Genomic DNA, 13942 nt, shown 5'->3' with positions numbered 1-13942 from the left:
GTAGTCCAATACAAACTTGTTTTACCCAAAATTTTAAATACTACCTACTTCAACTTTTCCTAACTTTTCAGAGTGACGAATAGAGGGAGCCTCACTTTCCATCTTTTGTTGTGTACTGGAGCTAGTCTTTCAATCTTTCTGTAATCTTGAAATTATTGTACTTGCAACTGTTGGTTTTTTTGAAATATTTAGGTTCATGAATATAGACCTCTCATATTAACAAAAAGTTTGTTTAAAAATCAATATTTTGATAGGAAAAAAAAGATGGATTCAATTCCCTATTTCGGAAGCTCTTTCTGATGGAAAGTCTAAACAAATGACATCAATTACATTATGGTAGACTTTGAATGTAACAATTGTAGCATCACTCTAGGTCTCATCTTTTTCTCCTTACTTATATAGCAAAAATAAAAATAAAAATGATTGCATTACTCTTGTAGATTTCCCATATTCTTGAAGTTAGGGTGAATCAATGACTGCTATAGCGAAGCAAATAAGTGTACAAATGCCTTTGTTAGGAAAGGAGTAGATTAACTAGTTGATTATGTTAAATTTTCATTGTCCTCCTACGGACATTTTAGATGTCTTTTATTCTGATCTTAATGGGTTGAATATTAACAAGTTATGTCTTTATACAAGTACTTTTAATTTGTTTAATCTATGAATACTCCAACCTTTATTTCTAATTAAATCATTATTGTACCTATGTAGGAGTAATATATTGCACGAGACCACTTTGGGATAAGGCTTGTTCCATTTGCAACTTAATCTTGAGGTGGAGACAACTTTAATAACAAAGACAAACACTCTTATATAAAATAAAAAGGAAGGAAGAGGAAGACAAACACGGGCATACACGTGTAAAGAGAAGAAAATTATAATAATAATAATAAAATAATAATAATTATTATTATTTTTTGATAATAATAAAAAGAGAGAATTTGCAGGTGTGATCACTATCTTTAACCTACTTAAACTCTATTCATGAATGGTGTGAGACCACTCCCACAATAGTGGAGCTTACCACTACTCATACTCACAAGGTGATGAATTACGAGAGTTTTCTACTACTAGGCCACTTCCATAAGTGGTAGAAAAGAATTTCATTGTATAAAAGTAAAGAACATGAATTGTATAGTTCCAATTAACCCAATAGTCTAATAAATAGACTAATACATGTTAAGGTTTGGTGGGTGGTAGGTCCTAAGCATGAGTCCTGATATAGAAAGAGCTTAGGATTTTCTTTAGGCCATTGGCTCGATGTCAACTAGTGCCTTTGGTGGGGTTGGGTTTGGCTATGGCTTAATGAGCTCCCCTACTTCATAAGTCAAGTTCTAGCGAGTAGGATACAACTATAGTCAAACCCAAAAAGGGATCCCACCTTCTATCACCCTTTGTTACCCTTTTTTTCCATTAAAAAAAAAAAAAAAAAAAAAAAGCTAGTACATGTTGGAATTGTAAAGGGATAAAAGGGATCCCACCTTCTATCACCCTTTGTTACCCTTTTTTTCCATTAAAAAAAAAAAAAAAAAAAAAAAGCTAGTACATGTTGGAATTGTAAAGGGAAAAAATAAAATTTGTAGGACTTCAAATTATTATTATTACTAAATTACTACTACATTAGAACCTGTTTGGATTTGCTCCCTTTCATCCATGCGTCATGATGAGCTTCCCATTGAGTGCCATGTCAAACTTTTTTTTTTTTTTTTTTCATCTAATTCCAGATGCACAGCCAACGACAATCCCCTCATTTTCTTAGAAATCACAATTTTATGGGAAAACAAACTCGCTAAAAAGCTAAAAAGCATCTCTCTCGATCTATACTTAGGGATAGAGCCATAAATCTGTTCTGTATGAAATTCAATTGTGTATAAATATACACGAACATGCACAAACTCATACATAGTTATATATGCATTTAGTATTTTGTTTGAAAAGGTGATTGAAAATTTTACTTCTCAAAGTTTTGTGAACGTTATTATTTTTGGGATTCTGGGAAGTTATTAGAGACGTTTAAGTTTGGGGGGGAATGTGCTGTCTAGTGTATACAATAGCCTTGCAGGCTAAGTAAGAATTTGCACAAAAATGGTAGGTACACTAAGTGAGTTAAAAAAGTGTGTAGTGGTCAATAATTATTATTCAAAGAAGCAGCCCACCTTTAGACTTGTATACAGCCTCGAGTACTGAACACAGCACGATTAAGAAAAACAAAATTCCCATTCTACCGATAGTTACTGATAGAATTCAAAGAACTGGATGATTACTGTGGTGCCCCCAGAATCAGATGCGATTATGCAAAAGCTAAAAAGCATGCGGTTATTTTTGTCACTATACCAAGCGAAGTTGTAATTCCCAAATTTTTGCAATAGCAGTTGCCTTGATGCTTGCTTAGTTGGGTTCCTCATAATTGTCACATTATCTTATCCCAAAGTTAATGGGAAAAATATCCTTAATCAATCATTTATATCTACTAATTAATTTACATGAATGTTTTCAATCAATATAAAATGTAAAAATCAACATCTAAAACATGAAAAAATTGGATGTGAAGGCCTAGTTAATTTCCTTCAAAGGGTCAACAATAATTAGTAGATATAATCAATCATTTATATATCCTAATTTACATGAATGTTTACAATCAATGAAAAATGTAAAAATCAACATCTAAAACATGAAAAAAAAATGGATGTGAAGGCCTAGTTAAGTTCCTTCAAAGGGTCAATAATAATGCCTGGATTTCTCCTCCTCGCTAAGGAATGCCCTACTAGTCTCTATCACCTCATTTTCTGGTATTTGTGACCTAAAAAAAGAAGGGTTCGAATCCACCTAACCATAAAGAAGCCAGTGGAATAGGGACAGCTAGCTGTCCATGACTTTATTAACTTTTTTTTGCTTTCACTTCTCTTTTTCTTTTCTCAGCTCCCACCCTTTCCTTATTATACACTCACGCTCTCTCTCTCTCTCTGAGTGTCTGTGTCTCCTAGGAAAATGACACAATTATCATAAAGAGTAAAGGCATACAACCATACATTGCTAATGCTATATAAGCAACTGCTCCCACCTCTTAGTCTTTCATGCCAATTCCACTTCTTTTGCTTTTGCTTGTGCAACGTACAAATTCAGTACCACAATCTCTCTCTCTCTCTCTCTCTCTTTAGCTCTTATCTTTACAATAATATATCCATCTCTATTGTGTCTCAGATATTTTTTTGTTTCTGGATCGAGCTTAGCCTAGCTTGTAGTACTTCTTCTCCCAGTCCAAAGACAGTAATTAAGCCAAAGATGAAGAACAAAGCAACTACAATATTGAAGCAGATAATAGCCACTATGAGCTCCATGGCCAAGGCTAAAACCCTTGCTCTCAAGAACAAAACAAGGGCCATCAAGACTCGCCTGATTATATTCTCCTTGCTTAAGAACAAGAAGATCTTCATGAGCTCCCTCTCTCACAGTATTCACCAGAAGAAGAGCTACATCTCTCACAAGCTCAACGCTTTGCTTAGCCATCATCATCATGACAAAGACTCCAACGATTTTGAAGACGATTTGGTAGACCAAGACAAGGCCATAGTACAGTACAAAGACAACCTTGATGCCATGGCTCACAAGTACCTCCCCGACCCAACTCACACAGAAGAGGCAGATGTACAGAAAAATGACAGGAACCCCGACCTGAATCACTCGCTGTTTTATTCAGAGGATTTGGACTTTGAAGATCCAGGAGAGTCAGTGATAGACTTGGTGAAGAACTCAAAGGAAGAAGCAGGGGAAGAATTCATGTTGGAAAACGAGATAGACCGCGTGGCAGACCTTTTCATAAAGAGGTTCCATAAACAGATGATGATGCAGAAGCAGCTTTCTTTGAAGAGGCACCAGGAGAGGCTGGAGAATAGTGCCTAGCTTATATTCTTTGCTTCTATCTATAATAGTTTATTGCTGACCAATCCACTGCTAGTATATATCATCTCCTAAGAGCTAGAGAGCCCTGTGTTTCCGTTTGGAGAAAAAGGACGAGAATAACCCAGGCGAGTTCAGGCTTTGTCTCTGCGGATTTCAATTCGTCGACCTCCAAAGTTTGGGAGATGCACTTTCTATAATTGCTGGATAAATTCCGAAGTAAGAAAATAGGGAAATGTCTGTACACAACCTTATTTTTTAGTGTGTGTACCATGTCTATGCGTGCAAATAGTGTGTAATAGACGCTCCCACAAAAATATCTCCTTGAATTATATGTATTTGTTGTATCAAAATAGGATTATCAAGTTATAAAAAATAAAATAAAAATCTAATTTTGAACAAATGATTGATTCTTAATTATACTAGTACATCCATTCTCTGAAAAAAGCAAACCTTCCCACATGTAGCACTAGCACCTTTTTTCTCTAGAAAAAACAAAAGAAAAAAAAAGAAAAAGAAAAAGCAAACCTTGGTAACGTCACTTTCTTTTGATTTTTCTTAGTTTTAACGAGGTTTTGAGCAATTGCAAGCAACTACAATTTTTGAACAAATTTATAGTAGAATATATAATAAACGTAAGCTACTCCCAAAAAAAAAAAAAACTTGGTAAAACTTTAACATTTTCCTTTTAACAATTGTCGAGCAAAGATTGCAAGACCATTAGAATCTTATCTCTTAAGGGCACTATTTTTATTTTTTATTTTATTAAAAAAGGTGTACCAAAGGCATGCTCGTATAGGAATATCTTAATTAATTTTAATAGGCAAAATTTATATATAATTCTTTAAATATTGTACCTTAGATTTTTTTTAATTAAATTTAAGCATACGATTGTACTAATCAATGAAACTTAAACATGTTACCTATATATAAAAAAAAAAAGTCACATTTTTCAAGAACAATTAAACTCAATGTGACTATATATTTGATTTTTTTTTTTTGGGGGTAATGTTTGAATTTAATTTGATAATTTAATATATTACACTTAAGAAATTATATCTAAAGTTTTACTCAATTTTAATTGGTCATTTAAAAGATTAATTCCTATTAAGTCCAAATAATATATAGCGCGCATTTGGATTGGGGTGTTTTGCCCAATCCATGCATTTTGCGTTTTTTAGTACGTCCCATGGGTACTGTTCACTTTTTCACCAAACTCAGCAAAACACAAATTCCAATGCATTTTTTGGTCTAACAGCACTATTCACACATTTAAAATTTATTTTACTACAGTGTTTTCAGTAATAAGTTTTCAATTTTCTACAAATAAACGGTATCCAAACATATCCATAGATAGTTGTAAACATGCAAGCACAAGAAAATTCCATGAAGTTACTATGCAATTTCTTGAGTAGTTTCAAATAATATTTCATCTTGATCGATAATGTAATTATCTCGATAATTTAACGAAGGATTTTAGTTTGGGATAACTTAATTAAGGAGTCCATGCTCCATAGCAAGCTTAAAACCTGATTTATCTCTCAAAAAGAAGCTCAATCACCAACGAACCTGATTTATCTTTCTACGACCTCATCCGTCTCCACCAATGCAACAACATCGTTGCCATCCTCACTTGCATTGCCGACCGACTATTAGGATTAGTTTACCTTAGTTTTGGTTCTTTGTGTTGAATTTGATGACTTGGAATTTCCCTTAGTTCATTGGAGTTTTGATCTTGTCCAAGATAACGTGATTATTCAACTTGGTGTCAGTAAAGGAAAGAATTAAAGCATGAGAGAAAGAGAGTCGTTGGCAAAAAAAAAAAAAAAAAATGATAACTCAACTTTAGTTGCTTTCTCATTCTGGAGAGACCGTAGTATATTAATTTTTTTAAAAGACATTACCAATTCACCAAGCCTTTATTATAAAATTTTAGTTTTACTTTTTTGTTGGTTCATTTTCAATCTAATTTTATATACGTAAATCTTAAATTATGTTAAATTTTCTATGTTGCAGATGAAAATAATAATGAAATTACTTGTCAACTAACTTTACATGCAATTTACAAATATAAATACTTTCAAAGTTTTAATGTTGAACCTACCATTAACATGTGAGTTTATACTAGTTTTTTTCTTTTAACCTTTTAAATTATTTGCTTATGTATAATTTTTTAAAGCCATAATTTTTTAATACAAATATATTTTTGTTAACTTCCAGTAAATAAGATTTTAGAAAGAAAGAAAAAGAGAGCTAATTTAATTGCACACTTAGTTATATGTGATTTAATTTTATTTGATGTTTCATGTGTAACATGTATACATTTTTTATTTTCTTCTTTTGTGGAATTATTAAGCTAATAGACAATTAAAATTAATTTCTGCATTATTATAAACTCAACTAATTTTATGTAAATGTTAATGTTATTTTTTTTAATTTTTTTTTTAAAAAAATTTGATGAAAAAACTATGGGCTATATTGGGTTGATCGACATGGATCCAACCTATAGAAGATCATATAAATGTAATAAAAACAAGTGGGTACACAACACATTTCTATCAAACATTAGATTTGGACACAAAATTTAACCATTGGATTGAAATATTGATGTAAAATGTAGGTTCTGATGAAATTTAAGGTCCATCAGATAGTCCAATTGTGAAAACAAGGTTCTACAAGGTCTCCTTAGGGGCAGGAACATGATATGTGTACATCATGTGGTATACTTAGATCAAAATTCGACTGTAATATTTGAATAATGTGGTGAGATGTTGGTTTTGGGGGAATTTATTTAAGCTTGATTGGTTGGTTGGAATGAGAAAACAGAGTGGTTAAAGTTTGTGAAAATCAGTCAAAGTTGGTGAAACTCGGTCAAAACTTGTTCAAACTTTGTTGAACTTCATGAATGGTTCCATGATTGTTGGATTTGGTGTAAGTAGTTTGAATGAGAGTGTTTTGAGTGGGTTTTTGGGCATGAGCCAATGTTTTTATTGAAATTAGGTTTTCTAATTTTTTTGTGCTTTTCTCGGTTTTGAGAAAGGTAAAACAAAAGAACAAGAGTGGTTACTTGCCCAAAACTATTGAAAGAGTGAAAAAGAAATTGACTACTAAAATGCCCACTTGAACATGGTTTAAAGTGGTAAAACTTGTGAGTCTCACATAGGAAATAAATTGGACATTTTATAAATTTATATACTTATGGGTGCAAGTCCACATGGACTTTTCATTGTTAAATAATTAATTAATATTATTATTTTTAAGCATTTGTAGGAGGTGAAAAATTAGTTAAGCCAATTACAATATTTAGTGAAATTTTTTTAATTTATGTGTAATTAAATTAATTTTTTTTTAGAAAGTTTCAACCTATCGCGTCCGCTCCTGATGATAACTCTTTATCATCAGACCAAGACATCAATCAGTTTTTGGTGTAGGCGGGGATTGAACCCCAAATCTCTTATACAACCATTAGAGACTTTACCAGTTGAGCTAACTGGAACCCACATGTAATTAAATTAATTAGATCATATGATGATATGTGTCTTTTAATTAACATCACATTGTTGAATTAAAATTTGCCACATGTCATTTGTGGCCACAAAATAAAGATAAATTTTTTATTCAAAATTAATGGATAGTTATCTTTATTAAAATAATAAAAATAGAGATAATTATCTACAAGTAACAAATCCTAGTGGGACTCTTTGTTGATTATTATCTTTATTAAAATAAATAAAAATATAGATAATTATCTACAAGCAAAAAGTCCAAGTGGAACTCTATGACTTTGGGCCAATCATAATGCATTACTTATCCTTAAGGAGATCAATTTAAAGTAGAACTCATCCTCTTAAACCACTATAAGTAGAGGGCGCCCCCCAATAGAGTGCACAATGGGGGGGCTTTATTTCAAGTTGCTCAGTGCAGTTACAATTCTGTTGGATTTGGACATTGATACAAAATTGAGGCATATCCTTTCGGAAATTGCAAGTAAGGTATGCTGAATAATTTTGTCTACACCAGGTTGATGGATTTGTTATGTGGTAAAGCATTAGATAGACAAATTTCATGGTGAGTTTCTTGCTGTCTAGAGCACGTAGAACCTATGTCAAGGCTTTTTGTTTGGGCCTGTAAGTTAATATTTATAGGCATTAGTACGTAAATTTCTCATCGACCTTCTAGAGCTTTGTATACCAAACAATGAGCCACTTCAGATGATTGTAAGATCTCTAATAGAACATTAACAACAGGAATTTTTTAGCTTGTCAGCTGGCCTCATTGTTTTATGTTTCACAGACATAAAACCTTCCAGCTGATTGGTTGTTTCCAATCTATCTGTGTGAATCCACTAACTAATCTATTTACTTGTGTAGTTTTAAATGCACCCATTTTCTCTCTCTATATCACTTTCAGAGTTTACGAAATGCTGGATTGACTTGTTGAAATTCTGTCCCTGCATTGTAATGTGGTATATAGTTGGAATGCAGGTTACTATTTTTGTTTGAAAATTTTCTGAATAGTAAGTAGTCTAGAAGAATTCAGACCTAGCATTGGGTGATCAGAGTACTGCATTTTTTTTTCTTGTGCCTAGACCAAGGGAGAAAACGAGGAGCATATTTGGTGGGTTGTTGAGCTTGGGAAGTTGATTGTTTGAGGTAAATGGACATGCTATGTACCAAACGCTCTTGACTGTACCACACATACTGATTTTAAGTGAGGACTATATAAATTTGTTAATTTGGACTGATGATATTTCCTAGCACTAAATCTTTTGCAATGTGAAGGGAAAGTACTTATGGTGGTAGTAGTGGATTTGAAGCTAAGCAACAATATCAATCTAAATTCCCAAATTATTTTATCTGCTCAACAACATGTTGACTAAGAGCATTGCTTAAGATTGGGTGGATGATATGGTCTGATTTGAAAGTCACAGACCGTACAATAGAGTCATAGACTGTACAATAGTCTTCCATTATAGGCTGATTTGATGATGAATTTTTTAGAGCATTTGATGACCTTGTCTTTGCTGTATTACTCTATATATAAATTTATGGTGTTTTCCAAATGGTGAAATCGTTTTTTGAACATACCAAGTTTCTTCTCAAAAACAAGATACTCTTGCTTGTTCAAAGGAAAAGAAGCAAATAATTATCTTTTTGTCTCTTATTTAGTTTCGGCTTCGAAAATTTGGATTATGTCAAATGACTTATAAGGTCAAATTCACGAATCTGTTCAAATTATTACCAAGTCATGGCATATTCTGCATCTTAGAACATTCGTCATGTTATTAACAAATAGGCGAATAGGTATTATAGTTTGACCCTTTTTTTCAACTAATTTTCTGACTCCCTCCCGTTTCAAAATAGTAATCCAATCACTCAAACGTTTGTAAATTCTATTTTCCAATTTAGCAATAAAATAATTTTCCCATTTTATATCCTTATATTTTCAACATTTTCTCATAATCCTAATGTGGAATATAGAATTATTTAGCAAATTTAAGCTTAGACTAAGTGTAAAATTTTATTTCTTTTATTCCAGTGGCACAATAAGAAAGTGAGCCATCATGGCAGTCACGTAATACTTTTTAAAATTGCCTAAACCACACTACTTGGGTACATTTTTAAGCTAGATGATATATTTTTCTTTGAATCATTACGAATGTGCACAATTTCATGATACACTATGATAATTACCTAAACTACACTACTTGGGTAGATTTTCAAGCTAGATGATATATTTTTCTTTTAATCATTACAAATGTGCACAATCACATGATAAACTAGTATCATGATTAGGATATGGATCAAATTGGATCACATGGCTGTATTGATTAGAAAATGTTAGGAACACAAAAAAGTCCACAATTTTTGCCACAACTTGTCATGTGGAGTTGTGCAAAATTTGTGGACTTTTTTTTTTTTTTTGGACAAAACTTAGGTTCAATAACGTGACGAGTTGTGACAAAAGTTGTGAACTTTTTTTTTTTTTTTGGTTGACAAACTAAGGTATGGTATCTTAGGCACTATTCCTTATGTTCCTCTTTTTAAAATTCAATCATTTGACTACTTAACTAAAAAAAATACACTTATATCCCATAAGAAAAAATTTATGTGACAGAATCTTAAAAGAGGAAATTAAGGAACAACACCTAAGTCTTGCCCTTTTTTTTTAATATCCTTGGCATTGCTCAATATTGGTCACAACAATAAGAACCATGTTATTTGTTCTAAGGAATAAACGCAATTAAATTCAAAGATGTGATTAATTGATAATATAATTATATGGTCGAATTTAATTTGGAAATTGAAGATACAGCCACATATAGAAGTGTATCTAAGTTTTACCCATGACTAAGTGGCATTTATCAAACAATAAATGAAGTGATATTAACTTTTTGTTGTTGATAATTTAATAGTTAAAAGATAGAAAGAATTTGAATTCTGGATGATCCTGTTAAAAAATACTCCGAATTACTAACTAGTTGAGTTAAATGACTCATAGCCATTATTCAAACACATGGATGCATTTAAAATTAAACATAATTTTTATTATAAAAATATAAATAATAGTCAAATTATTTATAAAAAAAAAAAAACATATAACACCTGCATATGTATAGATACATTTAAAATTAAACCCAATTTTGTCATAAAAATATAAAATTAGTCAATTTTTTTTAAAAAGTAAACATAATTAGTCACATATTAAAGTTCTTTCCTAAATTTAACACTACTTATGATAATTTATTTTTTCTAATTTTTAATAAGATAAAATGTGTGGTGATCTTTGTTGTGTGGTAATTTTTATTGAGTATATGTGATTGGTTTTTTTTTTTTTTTTTTTTTAATTTTATAATTCATTAATAGTAGATTTTTAGATTTGCACTCAGTAGCTCACTTAATACAAAGATTAAAAAACTTAAGAAGACACATGGTACAAACTTAAATCGATAATTATAGTGTAGTTCTCACATAAATTTAGACACATGGTGCAAAATTGAATTCTAATTTTAAATTCTAATTAAACTTTCTCTAAACTTTGCATATATATATATATATATATTTTAATGGTATACTCCTTTTAAAAATGATATTCTTCCAATAAAAAATTTGGGCAGCAATCAGCTTATCATCTTAAATTGTTAACAAATATTAAAAAAAAAAAAAAAAAGGTTTGACATTATTCTTTAAATTTTTTTATTTTTTTTGAAAGGTCAAGAGTTTTTTTTTTTTTTTTTTTTGAGAATGAGAATGAGGGCAAGAGAGTTGTGGGTCCACCAAATGCTCACAAAAGGTAGGAAATGATATGAAGCGAGGGTAGTACCAAAACATCCGCGACCGCGTGTCCTGTTGCTTCCAGGAAACTGAAAGCTAACCAACCGCCCAATATTTTTATTTTTATTTTTATTAATTAATTAAATTAATAGGTGTTTTTACGATTGGTCTAATCTATCTATCTATCTATCTATAAACTATAATCTATCCGCCTTTTTTTCCATTCATGATTTCATGATTTGGTCATGAAATCATCACACCCTTCTCTTCTTCTTCCTCTTTTCTCTTAAACCTTTTTGCTCTACCAACCCAAAACAACCCATCATCATATATATCTATCTCCAGTCCACACACACACACACACAAACACAAAAAAGAAAAAAAAAAAAAAGTCAATACGAATCTCTCGTGTTACAAAAAGTGTCTCTCTTTGTCCAAAAAAAAAAAAAAAAATCTTACAATACAATCAAAACAAACCTTTTTTCAAGATTGTCCATCGCATTCTCAGGTATTCATGTTTTGTTTCATTTTCATGTTCCTTTTGCCTTTTTCTTTTCTGATTGCTATTACTGCATCGACCCAGATTCAGGATCAAACTTGTTTGCATATGTAACTCGTTGTTTCCCTTTTTTTTTTTTTGGAGCTTTTTTTTTTTTTTTGGGTTTTCCATCTCTCTCCTGCTGTGCTTTATTGTAGTTTATAGATGATTGGATTGAATTTGGATGATGCTCTTCCTCAGATGTATGCATTTTTTGTGTATATAATATTCATAATTTTCATTTGGTGCAGTCTGTGTTTTTGTGATTTTATTTAAGATATGGGTCCTGGATATATTTTATATTTGCATCTTTTTTATTTATATTAGATGTTAGAGCTGTATTAATCCAAATCAATCAAATCTAATAGTCTTAAAAATCAAAAATTAAATAAAAAAGGTTGTACCTAGTTCACAAAGCTTCCCTTTTTTTGGGTGTATTCTAAGAGTGGTGATTGATAGGCAACCTTAAACTTTTTATTTATTTATTCGGGTACAGAGGCATTGTCTTTAAATTTGTATCCTATTGAATAGGATTAGTGTCTATGATTGGTCATCCATATTTACACCTTATTCAACAACGCGCTTATGATATGAATAGGCATGGTGTTATATGAGATGTTAGTAATTAACTTACATAATTTGTTAGATCAATTTGTAACAATAGCCGGTTAAACATACCTTGGTTTCCCTATTTTTGTACAAACATATAAATTCTGAGAAAATATCTTTGTCAAAACTTGTACTTTGTGTTCCGATATGGTACTTGACTATTTGCCAAGTTAGATGGTACAGTTGGAAACCTTGTACTTGGTTTCTGTTGGCACTTTGCATTCCATTATGGTGTTTGAAGTGTTTGTAACTGTGATAAGCTTTTAACTCTGGCAGTTCAGCAGCAGAGGATTCTTTTAGTCTCTGATTTCACGTGAGGAAGTTATTAGTAGTTTCTGAGATACATTATGTGGAACGGAGCTCAGAATGGAACTCACAGTGTGGGTGAAAGTTCTAGTTCAACTTCAATGAGCAGTCAGCAGGATGTTGAGGATGACCGGATGATTGCTGCTGTGCTATCTGAAGAGTATGCTAAGTTAGATGGTGCAGTGGGTAGACGCCTTTCCAGTTTGGCATCTATTCCTGTAAGAATACTTTAACATTTTTTCTTTTCTTGTTATATTGTAACTAGGCTTTTAATTTTAGTTATTTAAGTATAAATTATATTCAGTTATCTTTTTGTGGATGTGTATCTAGAGCTTAGTTCAGTATTGAATTCAAAATCTTTTTCATAATTCCTATAGAAATTAAATAAATAAAAAAAGAGTTTGATGGAGAAGATTTATTTCCTTTGTTTTGTCATTTTCAATTCAATGTATTCTCTTATATTTTTCTGCTTAATTCCCCCCCTCCCTTCTAATCTTATGGACTTTGGTTAGATATGATAATTTATTCTCAAAAAATTATTATCCTGCATCATGTTTTACATGATCTGATTGTCGTAGAATAAATCCTCGACTTCTTTGATTATTCATTGCTTCTTTGATGTGGAGCACTTCTTATTCAATGAAATAAAATTCCCTTACAAATTTTTCTTTGCTTTTAACTTCTTGAAATTCCAGCATGTCCCACGAATAAATACCTTCATCCCTGACTTTAATGATGCAAGTTTGGATCACCAACGGCTCCTCCAGAGGTATGCTTTTACACTTGACAGTTAAAAAATTTGTCTACAGATATCTTGAAGGGGAATCTTGTAAAAGTGTTGAATAGATTTTATTGCTGGAAAATAGTACTAGTAGTAGTATGCAAAATGACACTTTAATATTTAGTGGCATGCTTGTTCACTCACATGAGTGAGCATTGATTTAAGTGCTTAAACATTAATTAAGTTGCTCGTAAGTCATAACTCATACAGTGTATAAAAAGATTTCAACTTTGCCGTATACATTTGCAAATTAATGCCTGAAAAGGATTTATAATCTTCCAAAACTCTAATAAATATACATATATTGTCTAGTTTGCTATAAATATGTGAATTTAATATCCAAAAAAGAAGTTAACATCTCCTTTCAAAGTTGTGCTTAACGATGATTTGTCATAGCACAAAATTTACCTGTTATCATCTTTGTAGTGAAAGCAAACTCCTTTTCAATATAATTACTAAATTTTCAAAAAAAAATTCATTAGCTCTTTGGCACCAAAGGCGTTAGTTGATTTAGCGAGAAAAAAAGAAGAGGGGAGG

General features: G+C 31.4%; 1 protein-coding gene and 1 long non-coding RNA gene across 2 annotated transcripts; both read left to right on the top strand.

The window, feature by feature from the left end:
- Positions 1–2824: 2824 nt before the first annotated feature.
- LOC112016286 (uncharacterized) lies at positions 2825–4301 on the top strand. The gene has a single exon (XM_024048818.2). It carries the CDS (start codon positions 3037–3039, stop codon positions 3898–3900), a length of 864 nt encoding a protein of 287 aa, XP_023904586.2. The 5' UTR covers positions 2825–3036; the 3' UTR covers positions 3901–4301.
- A 6943-nt stretch (positions 4302–11244) lies between these two features.
- Positions 11245–13431, top strand: LOC136068918 (uncharacterized). The gene is made up of 3 exons (XR_010630216.1): positions 11245–11679; positions 12595–12842; positions 13320–13431. It is a non-coding gene; the product is annotated as an uncharacterized LOC136068918 (long non-coding RNA).
- Positions 13432–13942: the final 511 nt, after the last annotated feature.

This window comes from Quercus suber, unplaced genomic scaffold, assembly GCF_002906115.3.
Source record: "Quercus suber isolate HL8 unplaced genomic scaffold, Cork oak 2.0 scaffold_141, whole genome shotgun sequence".
Classification (NCBI taxonomy): Eukaryota; Viridiplantae; Streptophyta; class Magnoliopsida; order Fagales; family Fagaceae; genus Quercus; species Quercus suber.
The sequence above is the reverse complement of the archived record's forward strand: the minus strand, read 5'-3'. Positions and strand labels throughout refer to the sequence as shown.

Coding starts and splice junctions, on each gene's coding strand:
- LOC112016286 (XM_024048818.2), top strand. CDS start 3,037: ATGCTATATAAGCAACTGCTCCCACCTCTTAGTCTTTCATGCCAATTC.